This window comes from Aotus nancymaae, unplaced genomic scaffold (assembly GCF_030222135.1).
Source record: "Aotus nancymaae isolate 86718 unplaced genomic scaffold, 86718_ANA_hifiasm-v0.15.2.pri h1tg000053l, whole genome shotgun sequence".
Lineage (NCBI taxonomy): Eukaryota > Metazoa > Chordata > Mammalia > Primates > Aotidae > Aotus > Aotus nancymaae.
In genome coordinates this window covers 9595219-9623174 of record NW_026988467.1, presented here as the reverse complement: position 1 = coordinate 9623174, position 27956 = coordinate 9595219, and the positions used below count along the sequence as shown (strand labels likewise).

Here is a 27956-nt window from a genome sequence, read left to right as displayed (position 1 = left end):
AAGAGGAGTCAGGCTCCAGTGCTCTTTCTTGATACACATCTCTCACTAAGACACCTGACCCACTTCCATCACGGAGACCTTTCCTGGATCCACTTCTCTTTTCCTGAAGCTACTACTCTATCTGAAGCAGGCCCCAAAGAAATAGGAGGCTTGGTACATGTCTGTTACATGGATCACTTCACACCACACCAGCTTACATTACTAGTGTGTACCGTTTATACTAGGAAGAAGATGGAGGCCAGACTGCAGTGGAGACTGGGACCAGTGATTTCAAGAGGTCCTACCTATGGAGGAGAAGTCTCCTATTCCACCTCAGCTTCTTATAGGAGAATGATTTCTTGAAGGAGGTAGGGTGCCAAAGCTAAAACATTTGCTTAGTTAGAGCTTGTCTGGTCAAACAAACTAACTCCCAAAGAAGCTACTGCTCTGGAAAGGCCTGTTTCATGTGCCAGTACTAAACATACATGGAGATACAAATATAGGGGGATATGGGGGAAGGAGGGTGAAAGCAAAAGGACTATGGGGAGAGAGCAGGCAAAACCAACCATGCTCCTAGAGTAAAAAAAGATTTTGAAAGCTCCTCTGGTTCAGTCTTCATTCCTCTTCATCTTTTCCAGTTTTTTTTTTTTTTCTTTTGAGACAGAGTCTCACTCTGCTGCCCAGGCTGGAGAGCAGTGGTGTGATCTCAGCTCACTACAACCTCCACCTCCTGGGGTCAAGCAATTCTCCTGCCTCAGCCTCCCGAATGGCTGGGATTACAGGCACGCACCACCATGCCTGGCTAATTTTTGTATTTTTAGTAGAGATGGGGTTTCACTATGCTGGCCAGGCTGGTCTCAAACTCTTGACCTCATGATCCGCCTGCTCAGTCTTCCAAAGTGCAGGGATTACAGGTGTGACCCACCATGCCTGGCCGATCTTTGTCAGTCTTCTGCTATTTGAAATACCCCTGACCCATCTAAGAGTAATATACCATTTGCAGTGGAAACTAAGCTACTGTTTCTAACAACTTACTTTTTATGATGGTGGGTAGGACAGACCTGCATTTTAGGAAAGATACATATGCAAAGCCAATATTTTACTTCTAGTAATGCCCAGGGAAGTTACTTATATGCAAGTGTGATGTATCTGGGTAAGACCACCAATTGGGAACTGGTCTTTAGCATCTGGGAGAACAAAGAAGTTGAACTGTCTTTTTCGGAGGAGGTAGAATGGGAATGGGAGGTAGTTCAAATCTAAGATATTTAAATTAAGTCCTGTCTCGTTTCTGCAGAAAACTGACTTGATCCCAGGCTCAAATGAAAGGTCAAAAGGAGGTTCTTTTAAAAATGAACTCAAATGTTCCCACCTTTCAGATGGGCTAAAATAAAAATAAACTTGCAGCTTAGCTAAATCCCAACAGTTCCTTAGAAACCTCTGGTCTTTGCCTAGGATTTGCCTAGATGTCCCTTGGATTCCTCAGTGGCCTTTCAGTCAGCATTCCAACCTTTGCTATCTCTCAACCCACAAAGGGTGACCTGGGAAAGGACATTAAAAATGCACACTCATGTCTATTTCCAGCAGATCTGGTGTCTTAAGCCTGAATTAGCCATATCCAGGTTAACTGATTTCAGATCTGAAAAGTCCTGGAATATGGAAGACAACAGAATCCACTTAACTCAACATCTGCCCTTTCCAAAGGTGGCTACACTGGCCTATTCTGATGCCTTTTGTTGCTTTTAAGGGAAAACCTTCAATGACTAGAAAGCAAAATGAGAGAGATGGTTCAATGTACCTTTGTTTTTTTTTTGTTGTTTTTTTTGAGACAGAGTCTTGCTCTGTCGCCCAGGATGGAATGCAGTGGCGTGATCTCGGCTTACTGCAACCTCCGCCTCCCGGGTTCAAGCGATCCTCCTGTCTCAGCCTTCCAAGTAGCTGGCATTACAGCTGCCCACCACCATGCCTGGCTAATTTTTGTATTTTTTTTTTTTTAAGTAGAGACGGGGTTTTGCCATGTTGGGCAGGCTGATCTCGAACTCCTGACGTCAGGTGATCCACCCACCTCGGCCTTCCAAAGTGCTGGGATTACAGGCGTGAGCCACCTTGTCCAGCCTCAATGTACTTTTTACTTAAAAGAGAGCTAATTAACCCTTGTTTATAAAAAGATTCACCTACTTTCCTGCTTAAACAGAACTGATTCTTTAGGACTCAGTTTCCTTAAGTCCTCTGTCATGATTCCAGGAGCTGAAGCGGATTACTTTCTACCTCACACACACTGTCCCCACCCTCGTCTTTCCATTGTCTATCCCAAGAAAAAGAATCCTTCCTCCAGACTCTTCTCTTTAAGCATCAGGCTTTGATCCTTTTGAAAATACAAGTCCCTCTGGGAAATTCCTGCTGTTATTTACCCCTTGCTGCACATTAAAGGTTAAAAATGCAGGGGAGGTATGCACGGGGGGAGATTAAAAAACTGGGCACCTGAGGTAGAAGGAAAGAAGATTAACTCTTCTCTGGAGAAAAATAATATTGGCCAGAATCTCTAAAATCTTTCTTATACAATGTCAGGCATTCAATTAAAATTTCCAGATATGTAGGAAAACAGGACTAAATGATGAAAACTAAAAAAAAAAAAGACAAGAATAATCACCAGTATGGTATGATTACTATCTTCAGAAGAAAAATCAGATGGAGAGTTTTACCAGAAAAGTAACATTAAGATTTTAATAAATGGTGAAACGGCAGAGTTGACAGAGCACCAAAGTGGATTAGCAAACTAGAGAATAAGGCAGTAAAAAATATCCAGATGAAACACGAATAAAAACCAAGGGAGTGAAATGCAAAAAAGACCATGAGAGGCATACGGGACATAGTAAAACAGTCCAAATTCTGCATAACTGGAGTCACAGAAGGAAAAGAAAGAAAGAAAAGGGGGCAGAAACAATACTGAAAGTGATACTGGCCAAGAATTTTCCAAAATTGTCCAAAGACATCTCAAAATGTCAGTTCTGACTCAGAGCACAGGCAGCTAGCTCTGCCATGCGAGCATCCCAACAATGGCGAACTTTCTCCAAAACTCAGAACACCTCTCACTATCTAATTCTTCTTTTGCCAGGGAGGAGAAGGTGAGATGTTAGGCTTCATGTGGTCAGCAAGGGCTGGGTGCAGATCTGTGTTTCCCCACTGAACAGGGAAGGATCAATGAAAAAGACAAGTAAATCACATGGTAAGAACTCAAGAAAATTTGAAAGAAACAGCATTCTGTGTTACGGGCTGTCTCAGTGTGTTCATGCTGCTATAATAAAATACCATTACCTGGGTGGCTTATAAACAGCAGGAATTTGTTTCTCACAGTTCTGGAGGATGGCAAGTCCAAAATCAAGGTGACAGCAGATTCGGTGTCTGATGAGGGCCTGCTGCTTCATAGACATGGGTCCATCTTTTCACTGTAACCTCACATGGTAGAGAGGTGAGATAGCTCTCAGGGGTCTCTCTGATAAGGGCACTAATTCCATGACCTAATCACCCCCAACAGCCCCACCTCCTAACACCATCACCTTGGAGGTTAGAATTTCAACATATGAATTTTAGGGGGATGCTAATTTTCAGTCCATAGTATATGCAAATTTCTCTAAGTCCTATAACAGTGACTCAGTTTACTGAGTTGAGGACATAAGTGATGAGCTACAAATGCTCAAGTTTTAGGGGATGGTGGGGGGACTGCTGCAGAACACACACTAAGATAAAGATATGCTAAGAAAGCCAGGGCTGGGAGAGTCCATCCTGATTGGCATTTTCCCAGGTTTTGCTCAAGGAACCCTTTATTTGCCAAATTTGCCAACTAGCTCAACCTAAGTTCAACCTTGGGAGTCAAAGGGCTCAGCCTGTCTCCCATCCCAACAGCTGGAAAGATGCCATCTAGTACTGTGATTTCTGAGTGCAGGGAAAACATTAGGGCTCAAAGGTTCCAAGAAGTCCACAGGAAATCTACCTAGCCTTACTCTAAACAATTGCAGAAAAACAGTGGTCATTCCTGCCTCAAGATAAACATCCACTTTTAGTCTATACATGAAAAACTAAAATTACTAATCAAAAATTGGACACAGTTGCCTTGAATGGAAAAAGAGGATGAATTTCTCAGAGAAAAATCTACTCATTGGAATGGATGGGGCAGGGGTGGGTTGGGTTATAAAATCATGAACCACATTCTCATATGGAATGTGCTCTTCTTTCTCAAATTTAGCTCATATCTAGTTTAGCTTTGTGTAAAGAAATGGTGGAACAGCTGGGCACGGTGGCTCACGCCTGTAATCCCAGTACTTTGGGAGGCCGAGACGGACGGATCAGGAGGTCAAGAGATTGAGACCATCCTGGCCAATATGGTGAAACTCTGTCTCTACTAAAAATAAAAAAATCAGCTGGGCGTGGTGGTGTGTGTCTGTAGTCCCAGCTACTTGGGAGGCTGAGGCAGGAGAATCACTTAAACCCAGAAGGTGGAGGTTGCAGTGAGCCGAGATCACGTCACTGCACTCCAGGCTGGGGACAGAGAGAGTGTCTCAAAAAAAAAAAAAAAGAAAGAAAAGTTAGTTCCCCAAAATGTGGTTTGGGATCAATGGTAAACACTCCATCTGCTGAGCTTCAAATTATGCAGGAAAGCACAAAGAATGAGCCCCTCCCTCCTTTTGTCCTGCCTTTCTAGTCAGTTGTTTTTGAGGTCTAAAGGCCTTCTTTTCCTTTATCAAGGACCCTTAGTTTGTTTGCTCTTGGCTTTAGGGAGGGTGAATTTCTATTCTAGATGGAGATATTAGGTTAATGAGAAATGCTGGAGGCAGTTCATGACTTTGTACTAGACTGAATCCCTCTGGCCAGAAAGAACCGTTTGGTAACTCTGCAATCTACCTACTGCAAACAAGCTATGACTTGGTTTGGTTTTAGGTCTAATTATATAAAAAGTGAGTCAGGGTTTTCGGGTACCCCCCACCCTTACTCAGGGTGTGACAGGCTGTTGTTTTTGTCTGTTTGGCCCTCTCAGTGAAAGGTGTAACTGTTCTGTCCACATAAAAATACTTGGAAAAAATTAATAGTTAACATTGTATATATGCAGATGACGGTCAGATCATGACAAACAACAATACTAGGCTCAAAAAGTGAAACATTCAGTTTAGTCTTTTCTCCTTTAAACTCAAGCGGCGGGTGGGGGTGAAACAAGGGGAAACAAAGGGATGTACAATGGGCCAGTCTTTTCCCCACTAGGCCAGCTCCTCATTCCAGAGGCCTACCTGCTAAGCTCCGGCACCACTGACCCTCCCCAGGCCCTGCTGCTGCACATCCCAGGCTCCCTCCTGCTGGGGCTGCTCCCTGAGTGCTTCCCCTTGTCCCCACCTGTCTCTTGTCCACATGGCAAGCATCTCCTTGGACTTCAGGATCGGGCACTGCCATGCCTTCCGCTGTGCAGGCCTTCCTTGCCCTGGGTAGAAGAGTCTGCCCTTTCTTAAGATCCCCCACGGGAACCTGCATCGATGCCAAGCGTCAAACCTGGAATACTTTCCCACATGTGTGTGACTGCAAAGCCTCCTCCCCCGCTTGATGGTGACCCCAAGGAGAGGGGAGAGGGCTTTGTTTTGTTTATTTCTGTGTCACCTGTGCCTAGCACAGAACCTGGCATTTCTAGTTGTCCATATATAGTGAACTTGCTCTGTAGACACAATAATTAACTGACCTGTTAACATGAGGTTATGCTTTTTGCACCTAAATCTATAGTCAGCTCTATGTGTGGAGTTAGAACAAAGTCGAAACTCCTTCTAGTGTCTCAGACAGGGTTAGAACAATTTCCTGGTTTCAGTCACACGCTTTGGTCTGGATGGTATAGCATCTACAAAAGAGCTAATTATACAATAGAGGGTAGCACAGGAAATAACTTTAAACTGTGACTCAAATTCTCCGTATCCCCTTGACAATAAATCTTTACATGGTTAATCCCTGCCAACACAATATTGCAGAGAGGTTCAAGAATGAAGCCTACTAGATAGAGTGTAGCTTTTGCACTGGCACTAAGAGGACGGGCTCGGAATCAGAGAATCTAGGTTCTTACTGGCTTTCCTTGTAACCTTGGGCAAGTTACTTAATTTCTCTGAACCTCAGTGTCCCCGTTTATAAACTAGCATTCCACAGGGTCGTTATGAGGACTAAACAAATCAATTTGAATGAAGACTCAGAACAGTACCTGGCATATAGTGAAGCAGTCAATAAATATGAGTATCTTTTTGTTGTTGTTGTTGAGACAGGGTCTCGCTCTGTTGCCCAGGCAGAAATGTGGTGGTCGAACGCAGCTCACTGCAGCCTCAACTTGCTAGGCTCAGGTGATCCTCCCCTCAGCCTCCCATGTAGCTGTGATGACAGGCACGTGCCACCACGCTCAGCTAATTTTTGTGTTTTTTGTAGACATGGGTTTTTTGGTCACATTGCCCAGGCTGGTCTTGAACTCCTGGGTTCAAGCAATCTGCTCACCTCAGTCTCCCAGAATATTAGTATCTTTTTTTTTTTTTTGAGACAGATTCTCACTCTGTCGCCTAGGCTGGAGTGCAGTGGCATGATATCGGCTCACTGCAACCTCTGCTGCACAGGTTTAAGCAATTCTCCTGCCTCAGCCTCTCGATTAGCTGGGATTATAGGCACCTGCTACCGTACCTGGCTAATTTTTGTAGTTTTAGTAGAGATGAGGTTTCACCATCTTGGCCAGGCTGGTCTTGAACTCCTGACCTCGTGATTCACCTACCTCAGCCTCCCAAAGTGCTGGGATTACAGGCGTGAGCCACAGTGCCCGGCCAATGTTAGTACCATTTTTAAAGCTATTCATTCAGCTACTAGTTTAAATTCAAAACTTATTTCAACTGGGCAATCAGTATCAGTGTCTAGCCTATGTTTTCTATATAACAATGCTTAGAAATAAAGATAAATGTAATTAACATTTTGAACATTTACAGTAAGGATACACTAACATATTCCACAGGGCTAATTACGCTATTGTAACTATTTCATAAATTGCACGGAAAGCCTGACAAGCCTCCTGGTCGACTCTGACAAAAGATTATGTGAGACAAAAGCCAAGGAAATACAAAATTAACATTGTTGTTACTCCTTATCAGACCACAGACAAAGCCAGACGCCAACAGTCCAGAATGAAGGAAACAGGTTGTTGGCTTTTGATTGGAATTTCCTAGGATTGTTACCATGTAGTACAAGATTAATCTAAATGTTTCTTTGCACAGCAACAAACTTATGTGGAATGTATCAGAATAATACAATAAAGGCTTAGGTTTCTGTGTGAACAAACCCACTTTCAAAAATGTATCATTACCAGGCTGATTAAGAAAATACCACAGACTTAAATGTTTCTTAGGCCTATAAATAAGTTAGTTTGCTGCTGACTGGGGGTGGGAGGAATATACAGGCTAAATAAACAAACAAAAGTGCAGGAAAATCAAACATTTTCAAATGAGCTTTTTTCTTTAAGTAGGTATAACTCAAATCCAGTAGTATGCTAGGACTACCCAGTATTTTCAAGATAGTGCATGCTTGGGCATTTTAAACCACAGCACCAAGCTACTACCATTGCCACCTCAACAACCAAACTTTAGAGCACACGCTGTACAGTGACTCACTCCATCCTCCCAGCAGTACCCTCCACAGCTGGTAAATGGACGTTCCAAGCAGAAGGGAGAAACCTACAACACACCACAAGGAGGTCCCTATTTTTGCCCTGATATGTCACAGTCAGAGAAAAGGGCAAAATTCAAGCAGCTGACCAATACTATTTTAACAACAGGATGTTCCCAGGGAGACTGTGGCAAAAGATGTCTTTCAGAGTATATGTAATTCCACAAAAATAGCAGTTAAAACCAGTACAGCATCAGGCAGAATGAATGACAATTTCAGGTTAGAAATAACCAAACACTCAGCCTCTAACTTGTTTTCTTCTGTATTGAGGGATAAAACAGAGGAATAAAGAGTGTGCTGGAAATTCGGGGAATGCACTTCAATCTCTTTCTTCTTCTTCCTCCTCCTCCTCCTCCTCCTCCTCCACACACACACACACACACACACACACACACACACACATTCTCTCTCTTTTCTCTTCCACCCTCCTCCTCCACCTCCTCCTCTGTGTAAAAGGCCTTTAATTAGCTCACATCCTATCCTGACTAGGGCTGCCTAATACATTCTGACACCAGCCTGTTGGCCAGGCAGTGGGGTCTAAGTGCAGGCCTGATTAGCAGGATCCCAGCGGATCCCCTGCCGCTCTTATCTCCACAGATGCCTGATGAGTTTGGTATCTTCCTCCCAGCCCTCCCGGGAAGCTGCCCCAGCAGGTGCCCATTGGCAATAGTTTTGTGTTACAGGCCTGAATGAATGATCCCCGCAGGAGCTGCCGACTGTTTTCACAGACACAGAAGGCAGTCAAAAGTCCACTGCGTGAACTTGGAATGACCCCAGCTGCAGAGTCACTGGCGGGTTCATCGGGAGGGCAGGCACGCTTTATTAAACAACTAATACTCTTCACAGATAACTTTCCGAAAAAGCAAAAGTGTTAACTCTTTGCAATCTTGCTCTGACAAAACACTTCAGCTGTGGCAGGGCTCCCTGTGTGACTGAGAGTCTGAACCCAAATGGGGGCTGTGAGATGGAGGAACGGCGCCAGCAGGGACCATGATTTCATCTGGCCTGAAGGAAGGTTGGACTGTCACCATTTGGTCTACATTTTTTTTTTTTTTTTTTTTAAGTGTTCCAGATTAAAGTAAAAAGGCAAAAAGCAAAGGTTTCGAGCACCTACCTACTCTATAATGTAAGGACAGTATGACCGGGAGTTGGCCTGACAGTTACAGCCCCCAGCGAGGCCAGCTCCTCGGCACCACCAGAACAAGAGGGTGTTCCCTGGTTCGTTCTGCCACATGCCTGTGCACCCTCGAAGACATGTGTGGGCCACCGTGGGGCTTCCACTCTAAGTTACCGGGAGAGAAAAGTACTAAGGTACTAAGCTGTGAAAAAGGCAATTGCAAACTCTCATCATTTATGGGGCTGGCCGGGAAGTCATTTTGTTGGCAGCAGCCAGATGCTGTGCAGTGAGTTCTTTTTAGAAGGAGGATTCAGAGGCCAGGCACAGTGACTCATGCCTGTAATTCCAGCACTTTGGGAGGCCGAGGCAGGTAGGTCACTTGAGGTAGGGAGCTCGAGACCAGCCTTACCAACATGGAGAAACCCCATCTCTACTAAAAATACAAAAAGTTAGCTGGGCGTGGTGCTGCACGCCTGTAATACCAGCTACTCTGGAGGCTGAGGCAGGAGAATCACTTGAACCTGGGAGGCGGAGGTTGTGGTGAGCTGAGATCGCACCATTGCACTCCAGCCTGGGCAACAAGAGCAAAATGCCATCTCAAAAAATAAAAAAAATAATAAAGACTGATGAGAAAATATATACTAGGCAAGGCTTACACTCTACTACTTTTCTCTTCCTCACTCCTATGAAGCAGGTGCCCACAAGCTGCTGGCCCAGTGTCAACAATCATACTAGATCTGTAGCCAGAAGGCCTGGGTTTGAGGGCTGGCCCTACGACTAATTAGCTGTGAGAACCTTACAGGGTCTCAGTTTCTCTACCTATAATTTGAGATGGCTAAAGGCTGACCTTAAGGTTCTTTCCCAAATCTGCTATCCAAAGAGTTTCTACTGAAGTATCAGAGATTATAAGAGACAGCATCTGGGAAAACCTATTGTAGCTTTGTCATGTTCTGCTGGAGTAACTATGAAAAGTTTTAGTGCTGAGACATCTCTTAGGAAGAATACAAGATAGGGTTAGATAGACAGGCAGAAGTGAGAGAGTTTAAGTTATATGAAATATTATTAAAACTAGGCTTCTTGGCGGGGCACAGTGGCTCACGCCTGTAATCCCAGCAGTTTGGGAGGTTGAGGCAGGTGGATCACGAGGTCAAGAGATCGAGACCATCCTTGTCAACATGGTAAAACCCGTCTCTACTAAAAATACAAAAATTAGCTGGGTGTGGTGATGCGCGCCTGTAATCCCAGCTACTCAGAAGACTGAGACAGGCGAATCCCTTGAACCAGGGAGTCGGAGGTTGCGTGAGCCAAGATCATGCCACTGTACTCCAGCCTGGTGACAGAGTAAGACTCTGTCTCAAAAACAAACAAACAACTAGGTTTCTCACCAAATTCAATTTTTTAACATAAGTTAGACATGGTTCACTGTTAGGTTTTTTACCTTTTACAGAGAAACAAGTGGGAAATTCTCCCTGTGTTTAGTCCTAAGAACTTTTATCTCTCCATATGATTTATTCACCGAGGCACCTCAATTTGTCGCGTTAATTGATTTCTAAGCAACTCTGTTGTAGCAATCCTACAACTTTCACTTGCTGATTCTACTGGACACAAAATCCAAACAGACTTGTAAAATGTCTCTGGCTTCTCCCTTTTGCTTTGTTTCTTGGTGACTATAGGACTGGAGATTTGCATGACCCACTGAGATTGCAGAACCAAGCGTTCACACAATCTGGCATGGGTGCTAGGGAAGCAAGGCCCTCTTGGAAGCAAGATGTTTCACAGCTGTCTTCAAGGTGTCAGAAGCTCTTCTGGCTCTCCTTTGAGAAGGCAGGAAAAGAGTGGGCTCAGAGTTTGTGAAGCCTGGGCACCAGCCCCTGGTTCTAACACTGACTGCATGAACTTAGCAAAACCTTTTAACCTGTATAACTTAATTTCCCATCACTGGAAGGGAAGTGATAATCATACCTGACCTGCTGGCCCCACTGGGATGTTGCAAGTTTAAATTATCTGAAACATGAAAGTGCTTTAATTCCTGAAGGAGGAAAGAGTGCTTTCTAGAGCAGCAGTGTGGTCTTTGGAAAAGAGCCTGGGGCTGTAAAGGAGCCCTGAATCCTGGTCCTTTTCCACAGCTCCCTGTTTGACCCTCCAGAAGTTAATTACCTTCACTGTGACTCAATTTCTTCATCTGTCAAATGGGGATAATACTTGACTCTTTAATGCATAAGTTTGTGAAGATTAAATAATAACAGGAAGATGCTACAAAGGTTGAATTGCTATAAAACTACAAGGTGCCATTAGTGCCTCTTCTTTTGTAACTAACTTTGACATGATCCTTGCTAATTTCAAAGTTACCAATAAAGAGAAAATTACCTCAATGGCCACAATATCCTGCTTTGAACATTACAATGGGAACAAAACTGAGACAAGGGGCTGTTTTGGGAAGCATGTTCTGCTTAATTTTCATTTCACTGAAAACAATTAAAGTTAAGGTTTCCAAACCAATGTCTTATGATATAAATTCAATAGCTTGCAGGAAATGTTTACTTAAATATTTTCCTCAAATAAAGCAAACAAATATTTCCCATAAATATTCTTTTAATTCATTAGATTAAGAGGGACTAGGGTTTTCTCTTTCCCCTAAACCCTTAAGTTTCCTGCTACCTTAAGCCAAGCCTGGGTCCTATCAATAGTGTACAACTCTGGGCTTATCAGAGCCAGGTCAGTATCTGCTAAGTGCTTGCTGTGCCCCAGTTCTATGCTAGACCTGAGACATGGGGAAGGGAGGAGAAGAAATAGGACCCTAAAAGTCAATGTCCTTTTCCGATCTATATTGCTATAGTACGATTTGGCTAGTCACCAGCTTACAGATATGTTTGGGGGGAAAGTTGTAAATCAACTTTTAAAAAGTTTGTTTGGGCCAGGTGCAGTGGCTCACACCTGTAATCCCAGCAGGTGGGAGGCCGAGGTGGGTGGATCACCTGAGGTCAGGAGTTCGAGACCAGCCTGGCTAACACAGCGAAACCCCATCTCTACTAAAACTATAAAAATTAGGCGGGCATGGTGGCAGGTGCCTGTAATTCTAGCTACTCAGGAGGCTGAGGCAGGAGAATTGCTTGAACCTAGGAGACAGAGGTTGCAGTGAGCCGAGATTGCACCACTGCACTCCAGCCTGGACAACAAGAGCAAAACTCCATCTCAAAAAAAAAGCTTGTTCCCATAAAAAACAGAAATAGCTAGACAATTATACATTCATTGAATGTATACTGTATACCATGTGAAAAATGCTATGCCACATAAAAGAGGGCCCACATGGATACAATCTGGGTCACTTTAATTTCCCTTACAATAACTCTTTATGGCTTGTTACATGGGAAATTGGCAAAAAAAAAAAAAATGTTGTCAGAAAAATCCTGGCCCCCTCTCAGGCTTTAAAAGTCTACTCTGGGATGCAAATAAATACAGACCGTTGCATTCCATCTTTTGTCTCCGGCCACTCTCAATCCTTGAGAAACAGAATAAAGTATTCTCGCCCTTGCCCACAGCACTTATTTCATGGAACTGTACAGTGTGCACAGATCCCACTGCAATACTTCTTTCCTCTGGATTCTCATTACACTTACTCCTTCTCTGCCTTACCTGTTCCATGTCCTCACAAAAAGAAGGAAACTTTTTTTTTTTTTGAGATGGAGTCTTGCTCTGTCGCCAGGCTGGAGCACAGTGGCGCAGTCTCGGCTCACTGCAACCTCAAGCCTCCCAGGCTCAAGCGATTCTTCCACCTCAGCCTCCCGAGTAGCTGGGACTACAAACACATGCTAAATGTCTGGATAATTTTTTGTACTTTTAGTAGAGACGGGGTTTCACCATGTTGGCCAGGATGGTCTCGATCTCTTGACTTCGTGATCCACCCACCTCGGCCTCCCAAAGTGCTGGGATTACAGGCGTGAGCCACCACGCCCGGCAGAAGAACACATTTTCTAAGTCTTCCTTTCTAACAGTCTTTCACAGTGCCCAGCACCTAACTGGTGATGATAAATGTTTATAGACATTGGAGACAGGTGCACAAATGGTCACGCTTCAAGGTAATATCCGGTCTGTGCTGTCACGGAAGCACAAGTGGCCATGGGAGCTCAGGGTGGGGAATGATCACGTTCTTACCATGGCATGAGGCCTGGACCTTACAAATTTGGAGCCTCTGGCCAGAAATGGAGACAGGCATCCCAATCAAAGGCAAGACTGAGTACGAGTGTAAGGGATAACAGCACGAGCACGACTAGGGAAACGGCTGCACAGTCCACTCTCTGCCACGTTCCCTTCACACTTTAAGCCTGACTTCCCCAGTGTGGCTCCTAGTTTTTGAGCTTATCTCAATCATCCTCATGTGCCTAACTAGCAAATTTCCTTGTTCTTAGAAATGGCACTGGAGGGCTTCCTCATTGGTGTGTAATAGAAAAGGAAAAGTGAAGCTGTAAATCCCCCTTGACTGCTGGAGGTGAGTGTGATGTGCCTTTACTTATATCCAGGGACCAACTGTGCCTCCACATTGCCTCTTCATGCCGAGGCCTCCCAAGTCAGGCCAGACACGCCATCATTTGGCTATGAGGAAAGCTAAGGAAAAGCCAGACTCTCACCTGCTTGTAGAAGGATCTTCCTTTTCCTCTTAGGGGGAATTCTCCCTCATCTCAGACACTGTAGAAATTACTTAATGTAATGTCCTGACATAAGCTTAAATTTTTCTCCCAACCATCTTCTACTTCACGAAAACTCTGCTACAAGAATTATTCTTGTCATATATTGCTTCTTTGTGAACTCTCAGATATATGACTCTGAAATATCTCATACAAATGGCAGCATGGTGAATGAACAATGCAACAAACCTCTAAGAGGGGAAGATACGTTTTCTCCACCTCTGTTCTCTGAAACTCATTCTGCAGGGAAGGACAGGCTAACAAGGCTCACACACAACACTGGCAATGGAAAAGCCAACTATAATATGGAGACAATATTGTGAATCTTAACCTGTATTATCAAGATTCAAGAAGCACAGCTGTCCCTCAGTATCCACTGGGGACTGGTTCCTGGACATCCAGCAGACACCACCCATCCACAGATGCTAAAGTCCCTGATACAAAATAGTGTGTTATTTGTATACAACCTACACACATCTTCCTGTATATAAATCATCACTAGATTACTTATAATGCATTGTTTTACTATGCAAATGCTATGTAAATAGCTGTTATTCTGTGTACTTCAGGGAATAATGACAAGGGAGAAAATATGTACGTGTTCAGTACAGACACAACTATCCTTTTTTTTTGGTTTTGATCTGTAGTTGGTTAAATTCATGAATACAGAACCCACAGATATGGAGGGCTGACTGTGCTGTCCAGCAATGCTCCAGGAGTCAGCAGAGCTAGGGAGAAGTGCAAAGCTCTACCACTTTTTGTCTGGCCATCTTGAGCAAAGTTATTTACTTCCACTGCGTCTCTGTTTCTTCATTTATAAAATGGTAAAAACTGCAACCTCTGTCTCCTAGGAGTAATAATAATAATAATGACAGGCTGGGTGCGGTGGCTCATGCCTGCAATCCCAGCACTTTGGGAGGCTGAGGGGGGCGAATCACAAGGTCAGGAGATCGAGACCATCCTGGCCAACATGGTGAAACCCTGCCTCTACTAAAAATACAAAAAAATTAGCTGGACGTGGCGGTGCATGCCTGCAATCCCAGCTACTCGGAAGGCTGAGGCAGAGGAATTGCTTGAACCTAGGAGGTGGAGATTTCAGTAAGCAGAGATTGCACCACTGCACTACAGCCTGGGTGACAGTGCGAGACTCTGTCTCAAAATAATAATAATAATAATAATGACAATGATAACACCATCTAGCTAGTTTGAGGCTTATAGAAAGGATCAAAGATACGTAAATGCCTTACCAACAACTAAAAATCAAGATAAACATACAGTGGTATTATTATTCTTCCAATAAGGAATGATGAAACTCTAACAAGTTAATCATATTGCTTTGTACCTCCAAGAAGCAAACCATAGTTCAGTTCAACAGAACTAAATTTAAAACTCTCAGGAATAACACTCTACCCCCAACATTCTCCCTCTGGCTTCTTAAGTCAAGCAATGGTTTCACTAAGCATCTGAAAGCCAATTTGCTAGCAGAACTGAGAGACAAAAAAAATCTACAAAATTTGAAAAGCTATAGGACAGTCTAAGAGGAAAAGGGTAAGGAAAGAAAGGGACTATTGGGAATGAGTTTATTTTCTACCTGTAATTGCTAGCGGGAATGCACATCTCTCCCTAATTCTGGGTACTCTGCCCCGAAAATTAAATACTATTATTTTGAAATGATATCCTAGTTGTTTAAAAATGCTTAAAGGAGTGAAGTTCAGGAAATGGCTTAAAGAAATTAAAACTTAACATATAGCATTCAGAGGAAGACAGTCATCGGGAAAGTGGTCTGAAGATCACTCTCAGTTTATACCAAAGTGGTCCAAAGCTCCGCTCTGCTCCCTGGGCCAAACAGGAGGAAGGCCTGGGGACTGCACATCCCACATGATTTAAATTTGAAGAAATCCTGCATCAGGAACATCAGGTAGGTCAGCTTACTCAAATGCTTTTGAGTCACACATTTTCTTTTTTTTTTTTTTTTTTGAGACGGAGTTTCGCTCTTGTTACCCAGGCTGGAGTGCAATGGCGCTACCTCGGCTCACCGCAACCTCCGCCTCCTGGGTTCAGGCAATTCTCCTGCCTCAGTCTCCTGAGTAGCTGGGATTACAGGCACGCGCCACCGTGCCCAGCTAATTTTTTGTATTTTTAGTAGAGACGGGGTTTCACCATGTTGACCAGGATGGTCTCGATCTCCTGACCTCGTGATCCACCCGCCTCGGCCTCCCAAAGTGCTGGGATTACAGGCTTGAGCCACCGCGCCCGGCCGAGTCACACATTTTCTATTTGAGTGAAGAAAAATCTCCCAATCTTCTTCTCTCATTTCAACCCTTTTACACTAGATTACCCAATCTTCTTCTCTCATTTCAACCCTTTTACACCTGTAATCCCAGCTACTTGGGAGGCTGAAGCAGGAGAATCACTTGAACCCGGGAGGCGGAGGTTGCAGTGAGCCAAGATCATGCCATTGCACTCCAGCCAGGGCAACAAGAGCGAAACTTCCTCTCAAAAAAAAAAAAAAAAAAAAAAATTCAGCTGGAAAATTCCAAGGCCCAACACAGAGGACTGCTTGAGCAGTCCTTTTAAATAATAACGTTGTTTCCAATGGCTTGTGGTTTTGCTTCTACTATGTTTTCAGTTTGGTAAAAGATTATACCTGAGAAGTTGCATTGTGTAGAGGAAAAATAGAGACTGCCTCTCAAATTATTTTTTTTCTAAAACTTCCAGCTCCAATAGTGAGTCATTATTAAACTTAAATCAAGGTTCCTGATGAGTCTAATTTTTCTCATCTGAAAAATGGGCTTAATCCTCCTTCCCTCCCTCCCTCCCTTCCTATTGGATACATGTGAAAGTTAAATGAGACAGCATAGGGAAAGATCCTAGGCACATATTTGACATAATAAATGATGGCTACACTCTTCACATTGCTTTCTGTTTTTTTCTTTTTTTTTTTTTTTTGAGACAGAGTCTTGCTCTGTTGTCCAGGTTTGAGTGCAGTAGCACGATCTCAGCTCACTGCAACCTCCGCCTCCTGGGTTCAAGCAATTCTCCTGCTTCAGCCTCCTGAGTATCTAGGATTACAGGCATGCACCACCACACCCAGCTAATTTTTGTATTTTTAGTATAGGCAGGGTTTCGCCATGTTGGCCATGCTGGTCTCGAACTCCTGACCTCAGCTGATCTGCCTGCCTCAGCCTCCCAAAGTGCTGGGATTCCAGGCATGACCCACCACACCCAGCCTGCTTTCTGATCTTTAAGCCTATTGCTGACCAAGATATTCCCTTTCTCCTAAGAATATACTTTGATTTAGCTTTTCTTCAAGATGGAGACAGACTTCGAAAGAACAATTATAAGAGAGAAAGAAATTTTTTAAAAAAATAGAACCTTCCAAACAGAATGAGTGTCCTGAAAATTGTATCTCACCTGAAGTTCATCACAATTTTTCAAGAAAGGCCAAAGAATGATATGAAGAATACTGAATTACAGAAAAGAAATGCATGACCACAACGCTGAGGGTCACCAGCCAACCTAAGAAAGCTTGAACATATGATTCCTTTATAAATCATGTTTACTCTAGGGTAGAAAACCACTACTCTTGGGGGACACAAATATTTTCTGTCTTTTCAACTTAGCAACTGAACATACTTTTCTACCACACAGGCTCCAGTTTTGGAAGATCAAGTGAATTCCTCTCAAATATGACATGTTCAGGCCTAAAAAACAAAAAATCTTAAGAAGCTTGTTCTTAACTGAACTACTATTAGGAAATGAGGAAGTTTTGAACTTTTTCTGTCTTTCTGTTTCAAAAACAGGACATCAATAGTGGCATCATTCATTCCCTGCTCTGCACTTCTGGCTACTGAGCGGCCTGATTAGGGTGGGAAAGGAGGAGAAAGCTAAACCCTGTTCACTTAGCTCCTTCATGAGCAAGGCTGCTAAGTAGGGTACATAGGGACTGCCTGTGAATTCTGGTCACTTGCAGTTCTCATGACACCACTTCACCCCAGCCCCCACAAATATACTTTTGTCTGATTCCCCCAGAAAGCTGAGATTTGCCCAAATTAGGGTGGGTAATTCAGCATCTAAAATTTGTTTCTAACCAAAAAAAGCTCAGACTAAGGGAATCATTTTAGTAGTCAAGATTATCAGAGGAAAATAAAACAAAAATTCTGATGCCAAAAATTTGAGTCATTTCCCTACATACAACTTGAAGGTACCTCCTCTTGGCTGGAAAAGAAATCCCTTGGGTGACTTATTTAGGATCAAAGTCTTTTTGCAACTAGAAAGCCCTACATTCTCTAAGGGAAAGATCACTGTCTGAAGTGAATTTCATTTACCCTGAAGTTTTGTGCCAACTTAAATACACTAAAACCCCAATGCTTATGAGAAGGCATTCACCTATTACTTGCTTATAGGTACATGGAAAAGCTATTATGGGGATAATCAGCTCAACTATAAAATGGAGCAGTCATACATAATGACAAAAACAGATACAAGCCATCAATTGCCGTTTTGCCTTCAGAATCCATGCAGGGACTCACTCAGTGCATTCCTTTGTGCAAAGATAAAACTTTCACCTTGAATAAACATTGCTCTTAGTTTTGTTTGAGCTTCATAAATATGGTGACTGCAAAGTAAACAACAAAAAAAGTGCTGTTTCTTAAAGGCAGATGGACCCCTCTCCCTTCAACAAGGTCACAGTATATATCAAGTTGGCTGATGGCAGGGGCTGGCTGAGAGTCTCTGTGCAGGGACAGGAAAGTTAGTTTCCACTAGATTACTGCTAGGCACCAAATCTGGTGTCCCGGGACAAAGGGCTGGTGAAAGGTCTGCTTCAGAGAGAAGCAACTCCTCTGCACTGCTGTCCCAAATAGAAACCAAAGAAATAGAACAAAATTTTATTTAAAGTCCTAGCTAGATTTTCTACTGAACTATCTAAACAGTCTGAATTTCTTGTTTTCTCTGTCTCAACTTGTTTGTATTTATCTTCAGATGGTGTTCCTAAAAGTTATCAAAGTTCACTGTGAGAACTAGGTAGAGCTTTTTGTTTGGTTTACTTTTTATTTTTTCTGTTGTTTTTATTTGTTTAACATATAGAGACATGTCTAGAATAAATCTTATAGTTAAGTGATACCTCAAAAGTCTAATTAAAAATGAGAATTGAGATGCCAGTACAGAAGAGCCATGTCTCAGCTCTGCAGTAACCTGGCTAATCTTGGAAAGTCACCTGACCTCTCTAGGCCTCGGTTTCTTAATTTACATAACGGGGCGAAAAATGCCTATCCAGCTACTGAACAGGTAATTCTGATGATAAAACGATATCACAAGAGTAAAACCACGCTTGCAATCCCCAAGGTTCTTATTGCCTATAAGGGAGATGGTGACAGCCACAAACAACCGAACATGAGAATGGCGGCGAGCACCAGCACTTCCTGAGGGCCTGCTTCGTGCCAACAATGCTATGATAGTGGCCACTGACCAGCTACACAGTGACGTCAAGAAAGAGGCTTCTGGTGGGAAGTCAGCAGTAATTAATGTTTCATATTCTCTGCAGTGCCTAGAAGAATGCCTTACAAACAAAAAGGAAAAACATCCTGTAGCAAAACAAAACAAAACAAGACCTTCAGAATTAGCTGGACTTGGATTCAAATCCATCTCTAGCTGTGTGACCTTGAAGACTTAACTTCTCTCTCTCTCTTTTTTTTTTTGACATGGAGTTTCGCTCTTGTTGCCCAGGCTGGAGTGCAATGGTGCAATCTTGGCTCACCACAACCTCTGCCTCCCGGGTTCAAGCGATTCTCCTGCCTCAGCTTCCTGAGTAGCTGGGAATACAGGCATGCGTCATCATACCTGGCTAATTTTTGTATTTTTTAGTAGAGACGGGGTTTCTCCACGTTGGTAAGGATGGTCTCAAACTCCTGACCCCAGGTGATCTGCCTGCCTCAGCCTCCCAAAGTGCTGAGATTACAGGGGTGAGTCACCGCACCTGGCCCAAGACTTAAGACAATGTATATAAAGAGTCTCTCATCAAGCCTAACAAACAGAAGGTGCTCAACAAATGTTTGTGAATTAGTATGTATTCCACAATGAAGTACAATGTTTCAACCCTGTTCCTACACCTTTTCCTACTAATGCTGTTTATGCCAAGAAATCATCTAAAAAACCAGATCTTTATCAAATTCATAAAAAACAAAACTGATTTAAGACAATGAAACAATGGCTAAAACAACATAAAATAAAACACATTAACTAAAAACTGACAGAAAATTCACATCTTCTTGACATAAATTTGATCCACAGAATTTGAGCTGGGAAATTTAGGCCTGGTAGAAATAAACACCACAAAGCAAAAGAGAAAAAAAGAAAACTACCATACAACTACAAAAGTTATCAGTAAAATTAACATGTAGCAAACAATGAATAATGAATTCTAATTTCCATGAACAGAAAATGACCATTATGAAAATAATTTCAGTTAATAACATGACAAATTATGAAAATATCTGTATTCCTAAGCACAGAATCAAAACAAATGTGAGATCACAAAGGTACCCAGAATCAAAAGCATCTTATATTGACTTGATAAAGACATAATTCAGGAGATGAGGCTGGGTGCAGTGGCTCACATGTGTAATCTCAGCACTTCTGCAGACAAAGGAGGGCAGATTACCTGAGGTCAGGAGTTCAAGACCAGCCTGGCCAACATGGTGAAACCCCATCTCTACTAAAAATACAAATTAGTCGGGCATGGTGGCACATGCTTGTAATCTCAGCTACTCTGGAGGCTGAGGTGGGAGGATCGCTTGAACCCAGGAGGCAGATTACAGTGAGCCGAGACTGCACCACTGTGCTCCAGCCTGGGCAACAGAGTGAGACTCCATCTCAAAAAAAAGGGGATGGAAAGTAGAACCGAATGAGCAGAGGGTCCATTAGTGATGACCAAAAGTGGTTCCCTCCTTTGCTGGAAGAAATTAAGTATGCTGTTGGCTTTCTTCCCTTAGGAAGACCAGATGACAGCTGTGCAGAGCAAACATAGTTTCCACAGGGGTAGAAAAGACAGTGGAATCATTTGCTCTATTGTTAACATCTGAGATTTTATTAGTTTAAAAAGTACTTTTATTTGTTTTAGGATAGCTATGTATGTGAAAATATCACACAAGAATGAACATACAAATGAAGCCAGAGTCTATTAGAGCAGAAATTTAATCAATAGAGGGCCTTCCCAGTTCTCTGCCTTTGAAAGATATTAGAGGGTCTTGCAGATATTCACATGACTTACACTAGAATAAAGTACACTTTTTGCAACTCATGCTGCAGAAAGAAACTTTCTCCTCTGACATGGGTTTGGAATATGAAATGCTGTCATTTTCTTAAATAAATCACATTCATAGAAGTACTTGGGCATGGTGGCCCACGCCTGTAATCCCAGCACTTTGAGAAGCCAAGGCCAGTGGATCACTTGAGGTCAGGAGTTTGAGACCAGCCTGGCGAAATGGTGAAAAAGCCTGTCTCTACTAAAAAATACAAAAAATAACTGGATGTGGTGGTGGGCACCTGTAATTCCAGCAACTTGGGAGGCTGAGGCAGGAGAATTGCTTGAACCCAGGAGGCAGAGGTTGCAGTGAGCTGAGATCACGCCATTGCACTCCAGCCTGGGTGACAGACTGAGACTGTCTCCGAAAAAAAAAAAAAAAAGAAAGAAAGAAAAGAAAGGAAAGAAAGAACAAACAAATGAACTGCTGCTTATTTTGAACCATAAGGAAAAAGGTCCACTTTGGTCTGGTTTGATAATCCTACAGAATTGATCTGACCTATCTATCATCCCTAGAAAATAGTTTGGGAAAAAAAGGGTAAATTCTCAGCTCTCACACATTATTAACAAGAATACCACACCACATAGAAATGCTGTTTAACTCTACTCACTTACCTGCTCTTCAAGGCAAATGTCTATGCAGTGCCACAAAGATGTCTTTGGTAAAGCTACCTTCACATTTTGTCAGCCCGTGGCACAAGTACATCTACGATCTCACTAAAATAAATGCTGTCTCTACAGTAAATAGGCAGACAGCACAGGTGTTTTCTCAAAATGAGCTCATCCATGAAAAAGTCAGTCTCTGTGAGAAATGTGTGTTGAGATGAAAGGAAGAACAAAACAGCAGAGCTCTTTGGAGGCCTGCATGTCAGATAGCAACCACCCTTCAACTCCCTTCACCGTCTCCATCTTCGCACATAATCCGCTCCTGCTAGAAAATACAGAGTGAACTAAAAAATGTCCACGAATTAAGATGCCAGTGAACAAACAAGTCAACTAGCTGCAAGATACTGGAGAATGACATCACTGTCTGTCTGCTGCTAGATTCAGACGGCTAAAAAGGTTGTGTCATTATAGAAGGCTGTACTTCAGTTTGGACTTTCCCTGTAAACTATGGGTAACAACTGGAAGATTTTGGGCAAGAGAATGGCATGAGTTCATTCTGCACAGTGAAAGATGTAGGGGTCACCGTGAAAGGTCCAGGGTGTCAGGGGCTATTGCAGTGACCCAGGTAAGAGATATGCAATGCCTGGACTAAGGCAGTGGCAATGGAGAGGAAGGAAGAGAGATTTTAGAGGTGGACTCAGTGCCCCTAGTGGCAGGTGATCAGAGGTGAGGAAAAGGCAAGTTGTATGGGCAGCGAAGCAAAGGTCATGAGTATAACTTCTCACAGCCTATTAACTATGAAAGAAATGGTAGTACTGTGGAGGACTCATGAGGTTAACTATAATGGAATTTCACCTCTATTTCCTTACCTTGGCTGCAGAGTTTGATACACCGTGTGTAACATTTCTGATGAGGCCCCCAACATTTCCATACTTTATCAGTCCAGTAACCCCTTCGGAAACATCATTCAAAAGCCCCATAGGATTGCCAAGAAAATCCACTGATCCCAGGATTCGAGCTGCCTGGCTGAGGAGTTCCTGACAAATGGAATAGGAAGAAAAAAGTCCAATCAGCATTTACTTATATTTGCAGATACCAGTGTCCCAAGTGAAAAGGTAAGAAGTCTGTTTTGTCCTCCATTCCCATTACAACCAGGAATTAGCTTTTAATCTTCATCAACTGCAAAATCATCTTCTGTCCTTTCACGAACACCATCCAAGCTTCTCCCAATATACATATCCCTGAGATTGCTTTCAATACTCTCAGAAATAACATTCAAAGCCAGTTAGAAGAATAAAAATAGCTATGAAACAGGAGGCATTCTTATGAGTATTTGCTACTATATAAATCACACTCTTCTTTTCATTATGCCTACAAATAGAGAAGTAATCACCAGCAGACAGAATTATAAAAGAAAAGTGAGGAGAGAGGTAGATTTGCAGCTCCTCTCCACATGTGGTGTGGGTGGGGGGTCTGAAGAAGGCATGGATAGACTTATCAAGCAAACCTCCACTGTTTCTGTCTTTCTTTGAAGCAGGGTCTCAGTCACACAGGCTGGGGTGAGGTAGCACTATCATGCCTCACTGCAGCCTTGACCTCCTGGGCTCAAGCAGTCCTCCTAACTCAGCCTCCCAAGTAGCTGGGACTACAGGTGAGTGCCTCTCCAACCGGCTAATCTTTTTTCTACATTTTGTAGAGACAGGGGTCTCAATATGTTGCCTAGGCTGGTCTTAAACTCCTGAGCTCAAGTCATCCTCCTGTCTTGGCCTCCCACAAAGTACTGGTATTACAGGTGTGAGCCACCATGCCCAGCCCCCTCCACTCTTTCTATACTTCCATTTGCCTGATCCAGGTTCCAGTGATATCTGTTCTATCACTTTCCTTAGTTAGGCAGAAATATCACCAATTAGGAAAGTCAAAAAAGGAAAGGAGGAATGGAGAAAAGGAAGCGAGAACAGAATATATTTTAACTTTGAAAGCTACTAAATTTGATATTATCTTGATCTGTCTCTTCATTGAAGAATATTCCTTGGCTTTACTTTTTGATCTTTGCAGTCTGCATAATAAATACGAAATGGAAAATGTCTAATTTGATTTAAAAAATTTCAAGTTCAACCCAAGGGCAGGATCCCATAGACTCCCAAGTACATGGGTGTAGTTGCTGAAAGAAGGTCCATGCTTGGTAAATAAAAACATTATTTTGTTATTATTAAAGCATCAATTCAACCATTAAGACTTGTGCCTAATCTAGCAGAAACTGCTCAGACTAGCTCTGAGGGATGAAACTAACAGCTCATAGGTCAAATGTACTGTCTCAGGATTTCATGGGCTTCTTGGGATATGACCCGACCTGTAACACAACCAAGTTGAAATGTTTATCTGGGTTCTCAATAGTAATGTCTTAGTAACCAAAATTCCCAAACAACTAAAACAAACATTGTGCTTATGCTCCAGCCAATGAGAACTTCTCTAAGCCTTACCTCCTGGAAATGTTTGAGGATATCATTGATGATGAACTCCTTGGTCTCATAGGGATGTACCCGAGTGAATGGATCTAGATTAATCACAGCGTCTTCAAATCGTATCAAAGGAAATCCCAAGGTGCTTTTTAGGGCCTAATTAAGGGAGAAAGGAAATGACATACTTAAGTCATATGATGGCCTTCTGGGATACTATAATTCTAGATTCCATTAAAGCTACAATTCATGTTAACTTTCCAACAAGGGTCAGGTTTTGATGTTTATAAATAAGGATTTTCCCTGTAACTATAAAAGTAAAATACTAGGGAAAAATACATATATAGACAGACATATATCACCGAAGTCACATACATCACACAGAGATAAACACTATTAGTTTGTGTCACAATCCCTTTCAGTCTGTTTTGTATCTGTTTGATATGTTTTACTTTTTGACTGATGTATACCACACATACAGAAAAGTATACTAATCAAATGTATAGTTCAAAACCCAAATGATTATTCCTAAAGTGAACAGAATAATGTAACAACCACAAGATCAGAAAGCAGACTGTTATCCCCGTCTTGGAAGCAGCCCACTCACCATGAGCACCTCCCACTCCCTCCTCCCTCCTTTCCCAGACAACCACAGTGATGACATCTATCACCACAGGTGAGCTCTCCTGCTTTAAACTGCACATAAATGAAATCATCAGTATGCACTCTGTTGTGGGAGGCTTCTCATAGACAACATTACATATGTGAGTTTCCTAGACTGTTGCATATAGCTGTAGTTTGTTAACTTCCATTGCCATATAATACTCCATTGCGCTAATAAAACAATGTATTTAACCACCACTATTGATGAAAAGTTGGGTTGTTTCAGACTTTTTGTTATTACGAATAATGCTGCTATAAACAATATTAGACACGTCTAAGGCAGACTACATAACAGGGTCTGGCTCTGTTGCCCAGGCTGGAATACAATGGCACAATCATGGCTCACTGCAGCCTTGACCTGGGCTCATGCGATCCCACCACCTCAGCCTCCTTAGTAGCTGGGTCTACAGGTGCAAACCCCCACGCCCTACTAATATTTGCATTTTTGCAGAGAAGGTTTTTCACCATGTTGCCCAGGCTGGTCTCGAACACCTGGGATCAAGCAATCCGCCTACCTTGGCATCCCAAAGTGCTGTGATTACAGGTGTAAGCCACCGTTCCCTGCCCAGCTATCTTTTGGGGCACATTTATGCATTTTTCTTGGACATACACCTGGGAGTGGAATTGGGTCATAAAGAATGTACATATACAATCTTAATATATTCTGCCAAACAGTTTTCCAAAGTGGTCAAACCAGTTTATGCTCCATTCAGCCGTCTACAAAATCCCTTGTTATTCTATTCCCTCATCAGCACTTGGTATAGATAGCTTTTTTAAAAAAACAGATGGTCTGGCCAGGAGTGGTGGCTCATGCCTGTAATCCCAGCACTTTGGGAGGCTGAGGTGGGAGGATCACTTGAGGCCAGCTGTTCAAGACCAGCCAGGGTGACAAAGTAAGACCTTGTCTCTACAAAAAGTTTAAAAATTAACTGGGCATGCTAGCGTGCACCTGTAGTCTCAGATAGGAGGCTGGGAAAGGAGGATCACTTGGACTTTGAAGGTCAAGGCCACAATAAACTGAGATTGTGCCACTGTACTTAGCCTGTGTAAGACCCTGTCTCACTCTAAAAAAAAAAAAAAAAAAAAGTCTCAAAAACAGTCTCTGTCGCCTAGGCTGTAGTGCAGTGGCGGGATCTTGGCTCACACCAGCCTGGACCTCCTGGGCTCAAGTGATCCTCCTGCCTCAGCCTCCAGCTACAGGCGCATACCACCACGCCCAGCTAATTTTTCTTTTTTTTTTGTAGAGACAGGGTCTTGCCCTGTTGCTCAACACCTGGTCTCAAGTGATCCATTCATCTCAGCCTCCCAAAGTGCTGGGATTACCATGGCTGATCCTTCAAACAAACGACAACAAAAAACCCCCAGATAATCTGATGGTGTGTATCTCAGTATAGTTTTGACAGATTAACTGATGGGTGTGTAATGGTACCTCAGTGTAGTCTCTTTTCTGTTGAGAAGTGAGATTAAACAACTTTTAATATGCATATGCCATTTGGATACCTTTTTGTGAAGTGCTTATTGAAGTCTTTTGCTCACTTTTATAGTGAGCTCCTGCTTTTTATTTCTTCCTGCTTTCTAAGAGTTCTTATGTATTCTGTATATCAAGTCCTCTGTTGAACAGATGTGTTGCAAATATCTTCTTCCATTCTGTGACTTATTATTCTTTAAATGATATCTTTTAATGATCAGACAGTCTTAATTTTAAGGAAATCTACATTGTCAATCTTTTCCTTTATGGTAAGAGCTTTCTGTGCCCTGGTTAAGAAATTATTATCTCCATCAAGGTCATAAAGATATTCCCATGTTTACTTATGAAAGTTTTATTGTTTTACCTTTTACACTTAAATCTATACTCCACCTAGAATTTATTTTTATGTATGGTGCGAGGGAGTGGCCAAGATTCATTTTTTTCCTGATAAATATTAAACTAAGTAATACTTGTTGAAAAGAGCATCCTTTCCACTACTGCAGTATGGTATAAATGTCATAAGTCACATGATGGTATTACACATCCATTTCTGGATTCTCTCTTCTGTTTCACTTTGCTCTGTTTTCTACCAGTGCCACACTGTCTTAATTACTGTAGTTTTGTAATAATTTCTGAAGTTGAATAGTGTAAGCTCTCCCCAACTCTGTACTTTTTCTCCAGGATTACCTTAACTGCTCTTTGCACTTTTCAACTGCAGAGAAATTTTAGAATCAGCTTGTCAGTTTGCCACCAAAAAAATTGCTGGAATTTTCATCAGGACACAGAATCTACAGATCAATTTGAGGTGCAATGACAACTTTACTGAATCTTCCAACTTACTGAAATGGTATGCCCCTTCATCTATGAGGGTCTTTTTCACAATAATGCTTAACTGTTTTCGTGTAGAGGTCTTATACACCTTTTGTTGGATTTATTCCTAGATACCTGTGGTAGATTAAAAATGGCCACACATTCTTTGCATCTTCCGTCAAGCAGTGAAGTCTATGTCCCCTCCACCTGAATCTTCACTAGTCTTGTGATTTGCTTCAGCCAACAGGAGGTGGGAGATATAATAATGTGTGACCTTTGAGCCTAGGCCTCAAGAGAGCTTGGAGCTTCTGCGCTGCTTGTTTTAATGCTTCCACCATGTGAAGAAGCTGGGAAACCCTGTGGAAAGGGGTTCTGCTGACAGCCAGCACCAACCCACTGGACATGGGACTTGAGGTCATCTCATGCCATTCAGTCTCCGTTAACTTTCAGGTGATTACAGCCATATGAATAACCACCAGTGAGACCAGCAGAAGAATCACCCAGCTAGGTCTAGCCCAAATTACTGACCCACAGAATTGTAAAGAAATAAAATGGTGGTTGTTTTAAAGCACTACGTTTTGGAGTCATTTGTTACACAGTAATAGATAATAATACAGTATTTAATGTTTTCTTTCTCTCCCTCCCTCTTCTTCCCTCTCATCTCTCTCCCCTTTCCCTCCTCTTTCTTCTCCCTTCCTCCTTCCTTCTTCCCTTCCCTACTTTTCCCCTTCCTCCCCTCCTCCTCTCCCCCCTTCCCCCTTCCTCCCCTCTCCCCCCTCCTCCCTCCCCCTCTCCTCCCTTCCTTCCTTCCTCCCTTCCTTCCGTTTTTGTAGAGACAGGGTCTCCCTATGTTGCCCAGGCTGGTCCTAAACTCCTGGGGCTCAAGTGATCCTCCCACCAAGGCCTCTCAAAGTGCTAGGAATACAGGTGTGAGCCAACACACCCAGCCCTGTTTTCTTAATATCCTCCAATTTGTTCTTTTTTCTGTAATTATTGCTGACATATAGAAATACAACTGTTTTCTATACTGTTTCCAGTGACCTTACTAAATTTACTTATTCTAATAACTTATCTGTAAATACTTTTAGATTTTTCTAGTAAATAATCATGTTTCTACAAATAACAAAGTTTTTACTTTCCTTTCCAGCTCCTATACCTT

At 42.6% G+C, this 27956-nt stretch overlaps 1 protein-coding gene across 7 annotated transcripts in view; it reads right to left on the bottom strand.

The window, feature by feature from the left end:
- Positions 1-27956, bottom strand: part of VPS13D (vacuolar protein sorting 13 homolog D) — a 286887-nt gene that overhangs the window by 71806 nt on the left and 187125 nt on the right. For all 7 annotated transcript variants that reach the window (XM_021669824.2, XM_021669823.2, XM_021669826.2 and 4 more), the window contains 2 exons: positions 23881-24015; positions 22270-22437 (listed from right to left, as the gene is read on the bottom strand). In XM_021669824.2, the coding sequence (XP_021525499.2) occupies positions 22270-22437; positions 23881-24015 (303 nt within the window). The remainder of the gene's footprint in view (positions 1-22269; positions 22438-23880; positions 24016-27956) is intronic.